Genomic DNA, 18739 nt, shown 5'->3' with positions numbered 1-18739 from the left:
TGCTAAAATAGCAAAAAGTTGTTTAGCTCTTTGCATCAGATTTTAGCACTGGGGAAATTCTCTAATGTGATGCCCTGTTTTAGCCTCGGCCCAATATCCCATACCAATACCGTTAGCGGTGCACCTCTGCTTGATGTGCAATCCATGCGTGACAATTGCCAATGAAAACAATACGTAGTAAAAACCTGAGCATGTTACCTGGCTGCGGTCACGGGCGTTGGTGTAGCGGATCTTCTGGATGAAGTAGAAGATGAGCCAGGCTGATGAGATGATCATGAGAACAATGAAGGAGATTGAGACGAAGACCAGCGAGCCGCGGTTAATGTTCTTGGCCGGGCCGCGCTGGCCCACCACCACGCTGACCAACACGGTTAGGTTCCTGTCCAGGTGGGCCAGGATCTCTTTACCGTATGCCTCAGTGATCATCACCGCCACTGTGTCGCCAGTACCTGCAGAGGAAACAGGAGACGGACAGGGACACATTTTGATGGTAAATGGCTGCTTTTTTATATAGCGCTTTTATCCAAAGCGCTTTACAATTTGTTACTCACATTTCACTCACACATTCACTCACACAGGCAATGTGCCAACCTGCTCATCGGGAGCAATTAGGGGTTAAGTATCTTGCTCAAGGACACATACACGCTGCCCGAGAGGAGCGGGAATCGAACTGGGAACCTCCGGATTGCCAGACGACTGCTCTACCTCCCGAGCCACTGGTTATCAAAGTCAACTGTTGATCATTGTGTTGTAGTACACAACCAATTAATTTAAGAAATACAATAATGAGGTAATAATTAACTAAATAATTTCCTTGTAAATACTAAAGCATTTCCCGAATAATCTAGAGTAAGAAACATAACTTGAACAGATTCACGCAGAGCATTGTCACATTCCTTCCAACAACCTGGGAATGACCTCAATTCCTCTCTGACTGATGTAGAAATTCCTCTGAATCACACAAAACCCACATTTACACATTAATAACCTGCACACGTCACCCAAGAACTGATTCATATGCCAGATCCAAATGTCGGATCCATTACACAAATGAAATGACTACCGAATAGGCAATTCCTCTTTGGCTAAAGTGACAGGGACCGGAGAGACAAGTCGACAACAAAACTTCCTTCCCTCTAAATCATCAAAGGCGGGATTGGAAGGGGAATCTGCATCCTGCCCCAGCATGTGGAATAGTTCAACCTCGCCTCGGGCCTCATTTTAATGGCGTGGCACCACACTGGGTGTGTGTATGTCGTCAATCAGCAGGGCTCAACAGGCAGTGCAAGTAGATTCCCCACGCGTTAACACCAAGACGGCTGAATACCACAGCAATTTTTTTTATTTTAATACCCTCACTGGTCTCCATTTTTTTTTGTTTTTTTTTTTTTTTTACTTTGACCAGTCAGCTGGTTCTTTTAGCGTTTATCGCTTTTTCATCGCATTCATACTTGGTCAAGTTCGACCGACAGAAGCAGGCTGAAAGGGTTCAGATGGGGGGGAAGACACTCTTGGAAAGGCACGGCTGCCGTCCGGGATTCGAACGCGCTCAGCCCCAGATCCGTGACGAGCACGGTTGTCCACGGCGCTGAAATAGCACTTGCGGTACGTGGTGAGCTACTGGAGCTCCCCTCCAAATTTTTCTTTTAACTAAGGATTTCCACATCTTAAACTTTTAATGGTGAGATATGGCGTATAAACAAGCAACTAAGCACGCTACGTCGTCCTCCAAAACCGAGAAACTACAACCTCCAACGCCAACCGCGCTGGAGACGATTATGTGGCGCTATCCTGGCGGCTATAGCGGAGCTGCTCGATGCTCGCTTCGGGGCCTACCGCATAGCCATGTCAGTAGAGATGGGAGCAGCGGTGGGAACCTTGGACAAAGAGGTGGAGATTATTCATGCAAAGACCATGGATGGTACCCTGTGAAATTGCCTCGCTGGCGGAGGACACTGGCCGACAGGAACAGCAATTGCAGCATGTGGTACAGCCTAGCAAGCTAGCGGGGCTAGCTAAAACTGTCCGGATCCATGGATCCAGACTGGAGATAATCAGCCGCGAGACTAGAGCTAAAGAGGGCAAGCTACTGTGCGGAGGCCATCACGACGCTTTCTATGAGGACTGTCAGGGCTACAGTCTGGAGGACGTGTGGCAGCACCCAGAAACTACCGGAGACTGTTGCTAACGACGTGGTTGCAGACCATTTCTACCGTTAAGCCAAGCTAGGTTGACCACGTTCTGGCCACACTCATGTGACTATTAAGCTAACGAGTCATAATAGATTGAGCTACATTGGCTAACAGGTTAGCGATTATGCTAGGCTAGTCCAAGACCGCTATATTCATCTATTCCATTATTAAGCTAACAAGCTAAGCTAAATCAGTTTAAGTATTAAGTATATTAAGATAGGGTGACCATATTTTGATTTCCAAAAAAGAGGACATGCTGCCCCCCCAGCCTCGAGATACTTAATGATATATAATATAATACAGTATCATTAAGTATCTCGAGGCTGGGGGGCAGCATGTTCAATTAGCTTGCCTTTTTGTCCACGTTTACTCAAATATGCATTATTGTTTTAATATATTTAAAGTATGCCTCCTCTGTATGGATATACAATTATTATTTATATTATTTTACTGTATATAACACAACAATATCTCTCTAACCAAAGACACACCAAACCAAAGTTACTCAACAATCAACATGCTTGATTATGCCTAGAATTATCTGACAAATTTCAATGGCACAATAATAACTTAAAAATCAACCTGTAACAAAATAATAGCTCTCTTTTCAAGTCTTACTAGACAAAAATAAATAACTAAATATATGAAATAATAGAAAATAGAAAATCCAGTTAACAAAAATCTCTTTGTATCTTGTCAACATCTGTATCATCCTCTCAATGCCTGAGAACAATGACAGCCACCTTGTCTTGCTGTGAGAAAGCATCCTTCTGTATTCAATGTCAACTAAATCATTCAGGCTCTCAGTGCGCACAGTGTAAATGTGGATGTACTGGTGGAAGATTTTGAACATGATATTCTCAAGGTCAACATCTATTGTGTCTGCCCCATGATGAACACAATTATTCAATATGTGTGCTGGGCAACCCACACCGATCAGTGTTGTTCTGCAGCAATCTCTTCAAATGTGCACATTCTTTCCCCCTTCATCACGTCGGATTCCTCCAAGGTTTGTGTTGCAATTGTCGGCAGTAAATGCAATACTTTTTTTCAGACAAATCGTTTTTTTTGCCATGTTTCAATGAGATATTGTGCAATGGTTTCTGCTGTCTCATTTGGTGTATTTAACCTCGATTAATTTTGTTTGCATGCCACCCCTCTTCCAGTCAAAGTACTGTATTATGATTGGGAATATTTTCACTGCTCCGTGGTTATTCCTGTCTGTAGAAACACCACAGTACTGGATTTGATTTGAGTGTTTCATGTGCGACATCAATCGAGTGGGGCGCTATAACACATAGGCTTCGGATTTAGTGCGTGCACTACTGAACTTTTTGGCAGTGCAGAGTCTGGAAATGCCTTTTTTAGCAAGGCACTTGTGCAATCCATAGATTGTGATGTTTCACAGTATGAAATGCAAACGCACCCTCCGCTGCATTTACTTTACAGCATCCTCTGTTTTCCCGGGTTTAACAAAGAAGTCTGTCAACTTTGCAGACAAACTCTCAACTTGCACATGTCCATGTGCACTTTAAGATCGCCTGCACCTTTATTGGACACACACGTGTATGTGCAAGCTTTGCACACGGTGCACTCCGCCTCCCATTTGTTCCGACGGGTCGGTACATTTGGAATTTCTTCTGCAGTTCATCTGTAAAAGTACATTTGCGCTTTGGCATTGTGAATGTGAGCTGCGCTCCGCTATGTCCCCTTCCTGTTTGTGTGTGAGCGTAGTTGTAGAGCCGCCCACAAAGCTTCTCAGGGATTACGTCACACACGCAGAGTACCGTAGTATTCTGTGCAATGCGCCAGTCAAATTAAGTACATGCAAACGGTCCGTGAAACCCGGACATTTTCATGAATTTATAAACCCCCCCCGGACGGCCCGGAAAAGAGGACATGTCCGGGCAAAAGAGGACGTTTGGTCACCCTAATTAAGATAACAAGTTATAATATAATAGGCTAAGCTTCAATGGCTAGCAGGCACTGTATGACAAATTTTACTGTTCGGTCAATCTGGGTTGGCCATGTATGTGATAATACTGTAGGCTAGGCTTCATTGGCTAGCAGGCACTGTGTGACCATTCTACTGTTCGGTCAGGCTAAGTTGATAACAAGTTATAATATAATAGGCTAAGCGTCAATGGCACAAGCAGTGTATAACAATTTTTTACTATTTGGTCAGACTAGGTTGGCCACGTGGTAGTATTATAGGCTAAGCTTCAATGTCTAGCAAACACTGTATGACCATTCTACTGTTCATTCAAGCTAACTTGACCACGTGCATGAGGCTAGCAAGGGTTGGCCATGTGCGTGGTGGTATTATAGGCTTCAATGGCTAGCAAACACTGTATGGCCATTTCTATTGCTATAGGGTAAGCTACAATGGCTAACAAGTACTGAGTTGAGTATTGACATGACGACTCACCATAATGGCACAGAATTTGATTGAACCATTCAGTTATATTCTTGTTATATACTTATGATATATATATATATATGCATGGAATTCAGAACACAGATTCCCCTATGGTGGGTTCGCCCGGGTCTTCTTGGTTTATCTTAGAAGTCCCTCAATCCATTAACCATGATTAACAACAGCGACAAGGAGTGTTTTATTTTATATGTATACATTTTGTACAATCCCACTATTTTTGACACTCAGTCGACTGTGATACACAAACTGCGGGTGATGATGGGCGATGGCCATTTTGGCCACTCCTGTTTGCGCTTTATATGCATATAAATATATGTTTTATATACCTAAGGGTCAAGATACTGCCTTTCTTATATAGTGTGGATTTTTTTTTTTTTGCGAGACTAGTGGGGGTGTTTACCTTATTACATTATGGGTAGGCCTGCCACGATAACACATTTTGCTGGGCGATTAATTGCCCCCGAAAATATCGCGATAAGCGATATTATTGCGACCGGTTAGAGAATTTTTTTGAGAAATTTATTTCCCAAAACTTTTATTTTGAAGCCCACCGCTCCGTCTTTTCCGGTTTAAGACTTTTATTTTGAAGCCCACCGACCGGACCGGAAGTATTGTTGTGATTATCCTAGCCGACAACTTGTCTCGTCCGGTTGTGTTTTTTAGTTTTAACGTTAGCTACTAACGTTAGATGCAGCTACTACAGGCAATCAACGATGAGGAGGAAGCGTCAAAGCAGTATATAATAGAATAGCTGTGGTGCGTAGGCACTGCAGCACGACTCGAAAACGACCCGTTATAATAAATTAATTCATGTTTAACTTGTCCCCGTCTCCAGTGCTTTGACTAGCCCCACCCGTTCATTGTAAACAATGATGCATGTAATTGTATTAACGTTATTCTGTGTTATTCTAACGTTACACTACAAATAACGCTACTTGGTTAAAAGGAGCAACACTAGAAATGTATTAAGCTATATGTGGCGTTGCTACTGCCCCACGGAGCTCCCGTGCTGTGCTCTGTAGTAACGCCAGCGGCCAACCCACACGGAGAGAGACTGCAAGGGGCACTGGTTCCGCCTCATTAAAACAAACGCGCAAATAGCAATTAATCGCGCCCGTCAAAATCATTGCATTCATTTTAATTATCGCGGCAATTAATCGATTTATTGCTTATCGCGGCAGGCCTAATTATGGGGAATAAGGGGAGGGGCGTTTTCATAATCCATGATCCCAATAGATGTGTGTTTGACTGCCTTTAACGGGTTAGTCACTAGGGTTAAGGGGGTAGGAACCAGGTTAGGGTCGAGTAGCCTACGGCTTTAACCGACTGTAGAAGGTTAACCAATAGGGTTAACAGGGTAGAATTTAGATCAAGAGGGAGGGAGGGGAGTTTATTTTTATTTTTATTGTTACATGTTTTATTGTTGCATGTTTGATTGTTCTTTATCGGTGCTTGTGTATTTGTTCTTCCCCTAGTAGCATGGGTTTATCACAGGTGGGCTGGACCTCTCGGGACCTACCTTTCTCAATCCTTGCTTGGCGACTTTGGTATGTTGACATACACACATGCAAAGGTGATTATGGCTAGTCTGAACACACCAATTTGGAATACAGGTGGTTTAAATACGCCACATAAACGCACCAGTGTGCTGGGTCTGCTGAAAAGAAGGATAGATTTGGCTCTACTAAGTGAAACCCACCTTATGAAGACTGATGTGGCGAGATTAGCCAACCGATTTTATCATGCAATATCCTCCTCCTCCGCGAACAACAAGACACGAGGTGTCGCCATTGTGGCAAAACGTAATCTAGATATTAAGGTGATGGGTGTTTGGGCTGACTCCACAGGAAGGATAACGATGGCAAAAGTTGAATACTCCAACAGGAAAATTGCATTCATTTCGGTATATGCTCCTAACACATTTGACGCAGAATTTTATAAGACAATAACTAGGATAATGTTAGAACTCCATGACTACGCCTTTATTGTGGGGGTAAATTTTAATACGTGTTGGCACTCAACTGTTGACAGGTCCGGAATCTCAGAGACACGTGATCAAAAACAATCCTCCGCTGCCCTTCGAGCCTGGGCCTGCGATACTGGCCTAACTGACCTATGGCGCCTGGCTCGTTTTTGGCCGCCATGCGCTGAGCGCCAGAAACGAGTTAACACGTTTTTGGGATCGTTATTTCATTTATTCGCTATATCTATTCATAATTCATAGCTGCAGCCTCTGGTATCCTCTTCAGAGCCTGTCTGAGCTGGCAGACGGTCAACACCGCCCTCTACTGCCAGGCGGAGGCGATCTGAGCCGGACGGGCAGGGTTTAAATACTTGGGCGAACCAGTTCTATACAACGGTGGCATCGAGCAGTAACTCCGCCCGCCCGTCATTGTGAACCGGTCGGTAGTGTGGTGTGGACCTCCACGAGCATTATTTGGAATTGCGATCAGATATTTGGATTATCTCTTTTGCATTACATCAGATACAAGGTAAGAAGATTATATATAAATTTGATCGTTGATAAGGGCGGCTGGGTGGCGCAGCAGACATTGCGCTCGTCACCAACGCAAGAGACACCGGGTTCGAATCCGGCTGTCGGCGTTGCCTCCGGCTTGGGGCGGCCGTCATACTAACATAATTGGCAGAGTTAGCGAGTGGAAGTCGATGGGTGGTAATCTGGACGTTGTAAACAGCGACTCCTACAGGTCGGTTGGCGCGCCGCCGCCTGCACAGCAGAGACAGGAAAATGGCGGGGGTAGTGTGAGCCTCCCACACGTTACACCTCGCCAAATGAGAGTTTGCGCTGGCAGGCGAAAAGATGTGACAGGCTGCCTCCACATGTATCGGAGGGGACATGTGATGAAAGGCTTCTATCCTCCATACAACCGGCCAGTGGGTGGCACATGCGAGCAACGTTCAAGACAGGGGAGGGGACAATTGGCACGACTAAATTGGGATGGGAGAAAAAATAGAAAGAGGAGAAAAGGTGGATAAAAAAAATTTGACCGTTGATCTGACATTTATTTCTACCGCGATCACAGCTATATGTGTGGACCGTGTATGGCTGTTTACCGTTGGCTGCGGTGGGGGTGGGAGCGCCCCGCTATGACGGTCATTTCATGTATGGACGAGGAGACATACTAATGATAATCTAGCGTTGATTTCAGGATGATTAGATAATCAGCCGAAATATTACAACGTGATGACTGGATTACAGTAAAACGCCTTTTTCTCGCCTTTTTCCTGGAATTACTGAAAAACACCCAAACCATACTCTATTCAAAACGGTATAAAACGGAAATGTACAGATGAAAAAACAATCCGTCTCGGGCATGTTGACTAGAAGCAACTCACTGAGACCCGACAGCGTTATTAGACCCATAGATATAATATATATTTTAAGCACTCGCAAATGTCACAGTCTAAAACTATATCCATTGAATAAAGACCTGGCGATGAATGGGGTATCAGCGCCCCCTGGTGCTGGCGGTCAATGTGTTAAGAGGATGTTCTTCTCTTTCCGGAAGTCCCAAAGACGCCTTGCTGGGATTGGTGGGAAAGTCACTGTTTGGCATTTGGAAAAAGAATTTGGGGCACACACACACGCTCGTCTCCAAGAGTCCATTGATGGAGCGTAACAATGTTTTCGAATAGTGTATTTGCTGTTATTAGTTTATTCATTACTGGTTCATATTCTATTATATAATATATTCCATTTTATCAGCTCAGAACGGACGATGAGTGTGACCGGGTAGCCACAGCCCACACGCCCAGAGATGACGCTTCCAGGCGGCCAGCACAGCTTAGCCGAGCTAGCTCATGGCTAGCACAGAACCAGCCCAACCAGCCCCCACCCTTCCCAACCCGAGAAATGAGGCTGGTAGAGAGGCAGAGAGGAAGACAAGGCTCGAGGAAGAGAACGGGGTAAGTTTGAATACAAATTTTAACACACATTAAATTATTATATAAATAATATGTAATAAAAAATGTAAAAAGAATAATCCTTGAGGTCAATTTAAAAGTTTGATATTTAGTTTCATTCATTCATTCATAACTTTTGAACAATAGATATTTATAATCTGTCAGCTGTCCTATATTGCCCACAAGATTGTCTACATTCCATACACTATAATGTTTCTAATCCAATGTAAGTAAAGGGGTTGAAAATCTATTTGTATTTTCAAGTTCAACTCAAACGATTTGCTGTACATAAGAATAATAACAATAATAATGATGATGATAATTATTATAGACATTTTATATCATTGGAAAGCCCTAGTTGTTAGCTTCAAAATGGTACCACATATGAGGTACTTTGAAATACCCAGTAACTAATAATCTATCACAAACCGATGCAAGTTCAAGTTCAGGGATTTTCGAAATGGGCCTGCAGTACAAGGAGGCAACAGACTCAAACAAGATTTATGACACCTTTAGATCATTGTATTCCCATTTATATAGTTCAGAAGTCACTTTTAATCAATCTAAATTCAAGACATTTACCAGCAGACTTGAGCTGCCAAGGATATCCGAGGATAAGGCTAAGGAGTTGGGGAGGCCGATCACTCTGTTAGAACTCAGACGCAATTGCAGAGATGCAGAGGGGCAAAGCACCCGGCTGGGATAGAATCCCACCTGAACTATACCTGGCGTTTTGGGACCCACTAGGCACATTATTGCACGAGATGATTAAACACTCCATTGAACAAGGGGGATTCTCAAGGGATGTAAATATAGCTCTTATTTTTCTACTCCTTAAGAAGGACAAGTACCCAAATGACTGTGGTAGCTATAGGCCCTTAAGTCTCCTCGGCGCCGACCTCAAAATATTTGCCAAGATCCTGGCCCGTCGTCTACAAAAATATATGGCTAGTACAATGTGACCAAACCGGTTTTATTCGGGGCCGCTTAACTGTGGATAACCATAGAAGGTTGTTGGGTGGCTTCCTGTTGGGTGGCTTCCTGACAAAAGAAGCCACCCAACTCCTCGTCCAATCAACAGTCATCTCCCGCCTCGACTACTGCAACGCACTGCTAGCTGGCCTCCCGGCCACTGCCACCAAGCCTCTTCAACTCATTCAAAACGCAGCGGCCCGCCTGATCTCAAACCTACCGAAGTCGGCCCATGTCACCCCACTTCTTAGGGACCTGCACTGGCTCCCCATTGCTGCACGTATCCGCTTCAAGGCCCTCGACCTAGCATACCGTGCGGCAAAGGGAACCGCTCCCGCCTACCTCCGGTCAATGGTCTCTAACTACACACCCTCAAGACCCCTACGCTCTGCATCTTCTGGCTGCCTCAGATCTACTCCTATCCAAGCTCCCAGAGGGTCATCAAAGAGAAGCCGCCTATTCTCAGTCCTTGCCCCACAATGGTGGAATGAACTACCCATCCCAGTTAGGACAGCCGAATCCCGTCCAATCTTTCGCCGTCGACTAAAGACTCACTTCTTCAACCATTATCTGAAATGATAAATAAAAAAAAATAAAAAAAATCTAACCCCGACTAACCTTACTGTCATGCACTTGTCCTAATAAACTAACCTACACTGTAACACGCAACACTTTGATGAACATTGTTACTCAGCTGATAGAGTTATACCCTTCTTGCTGTCTTGTCGCACAGAACTTGTAAGTCGCTTTGGATAAAAGCGTCAGCTAAATGACTAAATGTAAATGTAAATGTATATAATCGACACTAGTAAGGATAATAAAACACCAGTCACAGTCCTATCGTTGGGTGCCATGAAAGCCTTCGATAGACTGGAATACATACCTATGGGTGGTACTGGAGGCAATGGGACTGGGAAAGGAGTGTATTCATATGAATAAAGTACTCTACGCTACTCCATCAGCAATGATAATGACTGGCAAGATCTTCTTCCTTCTCTTCTAAGTCTCAAGGTCTTCTAGACAGGGTTGTCCTTTAAGCCCCGGGCTTTTTGCACTATCCCTGGAGCCATTAGCTCAATTTATAAGACAAACAGAAGAAATTGTCCCCATAACAATTAAAGATACCTCTCACAAGATTGCTCTTTATGCAGACGATTTACTGATCTTTATGCAGGACCCATCCAAGTCGGTCACAAACTTGCTTAAGATAATAGACGAATTTGGTGAACTATCAGGTTTCAAAATCAACTGGCCCAAATCTGCATGCCTGCCCCTTAATGAGTCGGCCAGAGCTGTCGACCTCCCAGCAGACATCCCTGTAGTTGAACATTTAAAATACCTCGGCATCGAAATTGTTCCCATCCTGAATCAAACTGGTAGGCACAATTATACAGGCACATACAATAAAATACTCCAGGATCTCAATTGGTGGTCAAACCTCCCCAACTCACTGCAGGCCCGAGCATCGATTATCAAAATGAATATATTACCCAGAGTTAACTTTATAAGTTCAATGCTCCCCTTACCCCCCCCCCCAACTGACTACTGGCGCAAACTACAATCTACAATATCTAAATAAATTTGGAACGACAAGTGACAGAGAATCAAAAGAACCACTGCTCAGCGCAGGAAACGGCATGGGGGTCTAGCAATCCCTGATTTCAAATTATATTTCTGGTCCTTCTCACTGAGGCCCTTGATTAACTGGTTTGACCCTGAGGTTGCCGTATCGTGGCGCACCTTGGAGGAAGCAACAGTCTCCCCAGTCCCCACTAAGACTACATGACATAATTTATTCCAACACCTCGATTAAAAAATGCCAATTACGATTTGGTTCTATCATCTCCCAAGTGATTCAGACATGGCGTAACGCAGAGATCTTGTACCATCAAATGCCCATGGCACCTCGACACCCCAATATTTCATAGCCAACTATTATTTATAGCGCATAAACCCATTAACACTTTCAGTGCCACGCCTCTTCCGGGAAGTCATTGCCTCATGTCACACATTAACCCAATGTAATTGGTCACCTTGTTTGTAGAACTATAACCATATTCTATATTATAGCTATGGATACAGTACTATAGTCATTTGACACTGGGTTTTTTCCAGTCAAGATGCAAAACATTTAAAGAAAATTCCATCCATACGTTCCTGTGTTATACCGTGGTGAATATAAGTATGGTTTTAGAACGGTCTAGCGTAATTCATGAAATGCTGAGTTATAGCCCTACACGTCAATTACATTGTAGACGCTAGCATTCCTCGCCTGAACCCGCTATTGTTCCGAATTCAAATCCACATTATAGGTATTATGTTCCATCATGAATGCATGAAAGGGGAGGGGGGGGGGGGGGTTGTTTCTGATTATTCGATCGTCAGTAATGGCATTCGCACAGCCCGATCGCTATGAAAGCATTGCAGGATCAAGCTAGAATTGATGTCAAATCGCCCTTACCTTTGGCCAGGAGTAATCCAAAAAGAATATTCCAATTTCTTGATCGCCATCTGGTAGATCCAATCCCCATTTGCTCGACGGCATAAACGACCATAACATACGGATCGAGCATAGTTGACTGGCTTCAATGTAACCGGCAGAACTGTGCGCCTCCCCGAGAAGAAAACATTTTATCCGAGACCTGGGGTCATTCCACAGCCCAGGATACAATGTTAGAAATGGTGCTCGATACCGCCGCCTGGTAGGATGCGGCCGGTACTGCACCTTCAGATTCCCACTATGCATTTTCAGGCAACACACAGCTCCCTGAGATTGAATAGGGTATTAAAATCGAAAAAAAAGGAAAAACGACCCAGAAACGAGAATCTTCGTTTATGGCACTGAGCGGTTTTGGCACAGAAACGAGAATTCTTGTTTTTGGTAATTAATGTGTTAACAACTCTCAATGGGAGAGGAAAGGAGTCCACACCCTGGGGGATGTGTATGATAGGACCGGCCTTTGTGCGTTTCAAGACTTTTTATGAAGTTTTATGACCTTCCCGTAACCCCAATCACCACCCAAATACACTTTAACTATATTCATAGAACATATCTCACCCCTAGGAAATTATGTATGATGGGTCTTTTGGCTGACTCCCGATGCACCATGTGCACCCTGGGGGCCACTGGCACTTTCCTGCACATGTTCTGGGAATGTCTACCGGTCGCAAAATTTTGGAAGACCATAACCGCTAAGCGTTCGGACATATGTTCTTTGACAATACCAATATCCGCAACGACACTACTCCTGAATGATATCTCCCAGCTGCCGGCCCCTATACAGCAAAAAATACAAATTTTGCTGGATTTACAGCAGCCAAAAAGTTGATAGCTGTGAGATGGAAACAACTTGGCCTTAACATTCTTAGATGTAATTTATTTAGAGATATCCACAGCCCGGGTAATTGGAGTCCAGGGAATCTAACATTAGTTTGTGGGCATCGGCAGCTGGGAGAGTAAAGTATTTTTTTTTTATCCACTTTTTCTCCCATTTTCTATATTTTCTCCCATCCCAATTTTCGTATCATCCAATTCAACCCTCCCCTGTCACGGTCGCTGTTTCTTGCCTCCCACAAGTCGGCTGCAATGTGGACTAAGTCATACATAGCACGAGTCCCCTCCGGTACTTGAGGTAACAGCAGTCGCATCTTTTCACCTGCGCAGCTCGATCTCTCAGTGGCGAGGAGTAACGCGTGGGAGGCTCACGCTGCCACCGACACTTCCTGATTCTACTGGGCAGGCGCACCAACCGACCTGTAGGAGTCGCTGTCCACAACGCCCGATTCCCCACCCATCAGTTTCCCACCCCCTAATACGGCCAATGTGTATTAGTACGGACGACCAGCTAAACTGAAAGCAATGTGGAGCGCTGGGCTCTAACAGGCGAGCCCAGCGTCTCCAGTATTCGTGGCGAGCGCCTTGCCCACTATGCCACGTACACACATGGGAGAGTAAAGTCAATGATCTAATAATAATAATGGATTGGATTTATATAGCGCTCTTCGTGACACCCCAGAGCTTACAGAGTCCATTATTCGTTCATACATACACAGTCATACCGGTGGTGGTAAGCTACAATTGCAGCCAGAGCTGCCCTGAGGCAGACTCACGGAAGCGTGGCGAATAATCATTGCCTACGGCCCCTCCGACCACCACCAACATTCATTCACATGCATACACATTCATACGAGGCAAGTAGGTTAAGTGTCTTGCCCAAGGACACAACGGCAGTGGGATGGACATGGGCTTGAGCGGGATTCGAACCACCAACCCTTCGATCATTGGACGACCCGCTCTACCCCTGAGCCACGCCGCCCCCCATCTAACAGCAGAGCGAGACCGGGATGGTTGGTCCTGAGAGGTCCTGGAGTGGGGTAAGAAATGTAACTTAGCATTATAATTGTATTATTATAATTGTATCTCTATATATGCTTGTGTATTCGGGGTGGAGTGTTTGGGGCCCTTGTTTGTTGTGGTTTTTGATGGTCATGGCTTTGGGCTGGTGGGGGTCCGGGGTCTCGGGGAGTCGGAGTGTCATTGAGGCGTGATGTTCTTGTTCCCTGGGATGCTGGATTGGGGGTTCTCATGGGCTGGGGGCCGTGGCTGTCGGGGTTGGGGCGGATGGGGGCTTGGGATGTTTCACTCTATAGATATATATATATATATATTAGCGAAGTTCGATATTGTTTTTTTTACCGATACCGATATACCGATATTGTCCAACTATTAATTTCCGATTTTATTTTTTTAACCGATAATTTCCGATACCACATTTTAATGCCAATATCGGACATCCCTAATATATATATATATAGTAATATTTATTTTCCTATTCTCCCCGTCTTGTGATCCCATTGTCATGTATAATTTAATTGATTTTATTTAATTCGTATTTTATTTGTTATCATTATTGTTATTGTATTGTCTTGTTACATGTAAAATACATTAAAACAATTATTTAAAAATTTTTTATTTAAAAAGAAATTATAATATCAGTTGCAGCTTCAATCATATTCAAAAATATTGCCATTTTTACCATCAAAATGTTCTCAGTGAGCTTTAACTAATACGACAAAAAACTAAACGATTCAATGTCCTCCGATGACATCACCGGAGGACATGCCAACTCATTAATTCTCAGTAGCCGTCAAACTATGAAAGGAATGTGTGTAAAACCGTTTACAGTTTTGGAAGTCAGCCTTCTTTTTTGGTGAGGTGCCCCTTTAAATGATCAGAATCTAATCGACATGAATCGTTAAGCCCTTAGGTTTAATTAAATAATGTAGGGCTAGTAGTGATAGAGACACTTCAACTCCTTCACCATGGCAGCAGGCCTTAAAGATGGGGGCCACGTCAGCTGCCTGCCTCTGCTGCTCAGAGGTATCATGTTACTCCAGAGGACTCCTTGCTTTCCCTTAAGGCTCTTTAGTGAGGCTTGCCTTACTGCTAAAAGCAGCTAAAGGTACAGGGCTCTCATGTATGTGTGTCTGAGTGGCTGATCTGGTATAGTCCATATCCGTGTGTGCGTGTGCGTGTGCGTGTGTGTGTGTGTGTGTGTGTGTGTGTGTGTGTGTGTGTGTGTGTGTGTGTGTGTGTGTGTTTACCCGTCTGTCTATGTCTGTCTATGTCTGTCTGATGTCCTGTCTACTGTGTTCTGCCTTCAATGCACCTACACGTATGTACCGTATGTGTACATGTGCGTGCCGGGCACACCGTGTCTCTTGGTGGTGAGAGCCCATGCGTCAGTGGCAGAGATGACCAGAGGGACCTCATGGGCAGTTTACCTTTGCCTCGTTGTTGACGGATTGGCCGACAGGACGTTGGTCTTGCATGCACCGAGGCCATTTGTCTCGATCGCCCGACCCCCTCCCACCCCACCACAACCCAAGACAACCCACCACTGCTGTTGTATAGGCTCACTGAGTCCACCCACTGGGTGCAATTTTAGAATAACAAAAATAGCACTGCTGTATGGGGTGCTAGAGTATTCCATAAAAGAAAATTATGCAGGCAACAAAAGCACATGGACACTTGCCCATACAAAAGTAAAACCATATTCCTATTTCAAAAAACATTTGCTTTGTTTACTTTGCATACACTATAGAGACCACATATATGCTATACTGCAGTGATTCCTGTTTTAAACACACACTATAGATTTACCACAGAAAAACTGTATGGATTCACCATAGTATTTCTAGTGGAATATTATCAGGCATAGCACTCATTCTAATGCATATTGAAAAACAACCGCATCACAGCAGCACCTTTGCATTTAACCAAACTGCCCGGGGCGGCTTGATGCTTTCGAACACCTGTCAAGAGAGTCACGGGAAGAAATAGTGCTTTCACACAACAACATGGGCGATGACAAGCAGTCTGGGCTGCTCTTAACGACAGTTAGAGCGACGCTTTTCTTTCAAGCTCCCTGCGTCAATAGCCAATCAGATGTTTCTGGCTGTCAAGTGGTGTTCCCAGGGTAGCATTGATAAACTAAGACCACTATCACGTCGTTCCTCGCCTCTAAAAGTACACACAGATATGTAAAACCACCTGCCGATCTGGGAAATATATTTTATTATTATAATTATTTCATCTTGAAACTGCTAGGGCCTCTGGGAGTCTGTGGAAAACCTTTGTACCTGCTGGGCAGGTAAACCCACTCTCTCAGAAGTTGCCTACTGCAGCTTTAACAGACAAATATACATCAAACGGCTTCAACAACAGACCACAGACGTGCATCATAACATAGACGGCCATCTTCAGTTAATCAATAATGAAAATAGATGGCAACTATTTCTATAATCGCTTATTAGTTGATTAGTTGTCGCAGCCCTAGAGGCAAATAAGCCCCGATATGGTAAACGCCGGGCAGCGACGGTAAAAGTCATTAGGCTATCGATCTCCCTCCTGTGTGGAAGCCCTCCTAGAGGTGCCCTTCAGCACCAGGCTGACTCAGCGCGTTTGGAAGTCAGTGGCACACAGGCGCACAGGGGGTGGGGCGGAGCGATCGAGGGCACCTTTGATCTGAGCAATATGACAAGCAGAGGGAGGGATGAGGGGGAAGTACAGAAAGAGGGCGAGGTCTATGTGACGCTGACTATTTGTTTATTCAGGTCTACCGTCTGGCTCCCTTGGTCTGCAACCATGTGACTTGCGTAGTTTTGGAAAGAGACTCCAGGGACATTGTGGGTGAAAGCACTCAGGTTGTTCCCAAATGTCACCACGGTGGAAGTTAAAACACTGTTTCCTCATGCGTACATTTATTTGTGGTGACCCGCCACCACAACTAGATTTCCCCAAGGTGATGCTATAATACAGGAACAGCGCTTTGTGTGTGGTTATTTTCATTACTTCTGCTTATCAATTATGTGTATTTTGAAAGGCTCATCCTTGTCCTTTCAAGCCTCCTACAGTTATTGTCAGAGAGGGAGAGAGTGAGGGGCCTAAGCAGTCTTAAAGTTAGATTTCTAATATAGCTAACGAATTAGGAACTGAACTATTTACCATCATCAACTATCCAGTTTTTATGGTGTAACGTTTAGCTACTTAAAAATTATTTATAATGTTTTTTAAATCAATCAACTCAAATGAAAACTATAGTAAATGCACACTGAGGACTGCTCTGCTGTGAACTGCTCCAGGGTGAGTTTAAATGCTTTGGGCCAGCTTAGTACATTAGCTAGTTTCGTTTTTTAACCTTGACATGGGCATGTTGATCTTGATGATGCCTAGACGTGTTGGACCCTTCGTCACTTTTCACCAGCATGGTTTGCAAATCGTATTTCTTTCTTCAACAACCCCCTGGTAATTTTTTAGATATCCAAGATGCTCAAACACTGGCGGTTTAACCCTTTCACTACCACACTACAAAGGTTAACCGCCTGTAGTAGTGTGGTAGTGAAAGAGTTAACCTTCTATAGTGTGGTAGTGAAAGGGTTAACCGTCTGTAGTGTGGTAATGAAAGGCTCATATAAGGCTGGGATGTCAGTTCCCTCTACCATTCTCACAGCCATGTTTCCTCTTTGCTTGTGATAACGTTAGCAGTGGAACTCACGCACACACAAACAAAGTGACACGCGAGAGGAGTCTTTTGGAAACCGTGACATTTTCCGGTTAATCCCGACATCCCTAATTAACCCAAGTATGCCTATTTTGGATCTGAAGCACACTACAGCCAGAAAATAGAATCTTCCATTTCCCGACATTCAAAAAATCGGAAAATGTCTATGCTGTTCCATAATCCCCAATAAAGCGGTACTTTAACCTGCGCACATGCACTTTACATCACCCTAGAGGACGTGGGAACTGGCTCACACAATCACTCTCCGGTGATAACACATTGCACAGAAGAAGAATCCTCTCTCTCTCTTTCTCTCACACACACACACACACACACACACACACACACACACACACACACACACACACACACACACACACACACACACACACACACACACACACACACACACACACACACACACACACACACACACACACACACACACACACACACACACACACACACACACACACACACACACACACACACACACACACACACACACACACACACACACATGCTCGCTACATAGGCTTCCAGTTATCACCAAATAACCTGCTCTTATGGTTCACTCTACTGGCTGGAGATCGATAGGAGATCACAGTCAGTCAAAACAATGGCCTGCTGCTGCTGCCTGCTCTCATCAATCATTAGCTTTATGTGACGAGTCCAGAACACCACTGTCCAACAGCCAGGAAGCACACGTGGACTGGCGCCTGGAGGGGCAAACAGCCGTGATACAGGTTAACTTATTAAGTCTATCGGGCCAGAATTTGTGTTTGTGATGGGGAAAATAGGCCTAAAGAGAGAGAGCATGTTCAAGTACCGTGTGTGTGTGTGGAAAGGACTGGGGATACATATTTCAATTTGATGAAGTTGCATGGTTTACACTGCTGGAGCAGAACATGTATGTGTGTGTGTATGCTTCATCATCCTTCATATTTTACACAGACCCAAACACACACACAGACACTAGTTACTCGGCTGAATTGGGCCGCCATCAACCAGCTAAGCTAGCTAATGTTAGCTAATGCAGTGAACTAGTAAAACAAGTTAAACAAAATGTATGTTGTTCTCTATCTTTGTATATCTACTGTGAATGGGACATTGAAAGAGTCAAATATTTGGCAAGATTTATATACCATGTG

General features: G+C 44.3%; 1 protein-coding gene across 5 annotated transcripts in view; it reads right to left on the bottom strand.

Annotated features, from left to right (window-relative positions):
- The window catches only part of rnf130 (ring finger protein 130), a 91942-nt gene that overhangs the window by 39396 nt on the left and 33807 nt on the right, over nt 1-18739 (bottom strand). For all 5 annotated transcript variants that reach the window (XR_014620641.1, XM_084331930.1, XM_084331928.1 and 2 more), the window contains exon 4: nt 199-449. Coding sequence is in view for 4 of the 5 variants with exons in the window: in XM_084331930.1 (XP_084188056.1) it covers nt 199-449 (251 nt within the window). In the remaining variant the exon portion in view is untranslated. The remainder of the gene's footprint in view (nt 1-198; nt 450-18739) is intronic.

The sequence above is a fragment of the Notolepis coatsorum genome (genome assembly GCF_963971535.1).
Source record: "Notolepis coatsorum genome assembly, chromosome: 16".
NCBI lineage: Eukaryota > Metazoa > Chordata > Actinopteri > Aulopiformes > Paralepididae > Notolepis > Notolepis coatsorum.
This window is presented reverse-complemented; position numbering and strand designations above follow the sequence as displayed.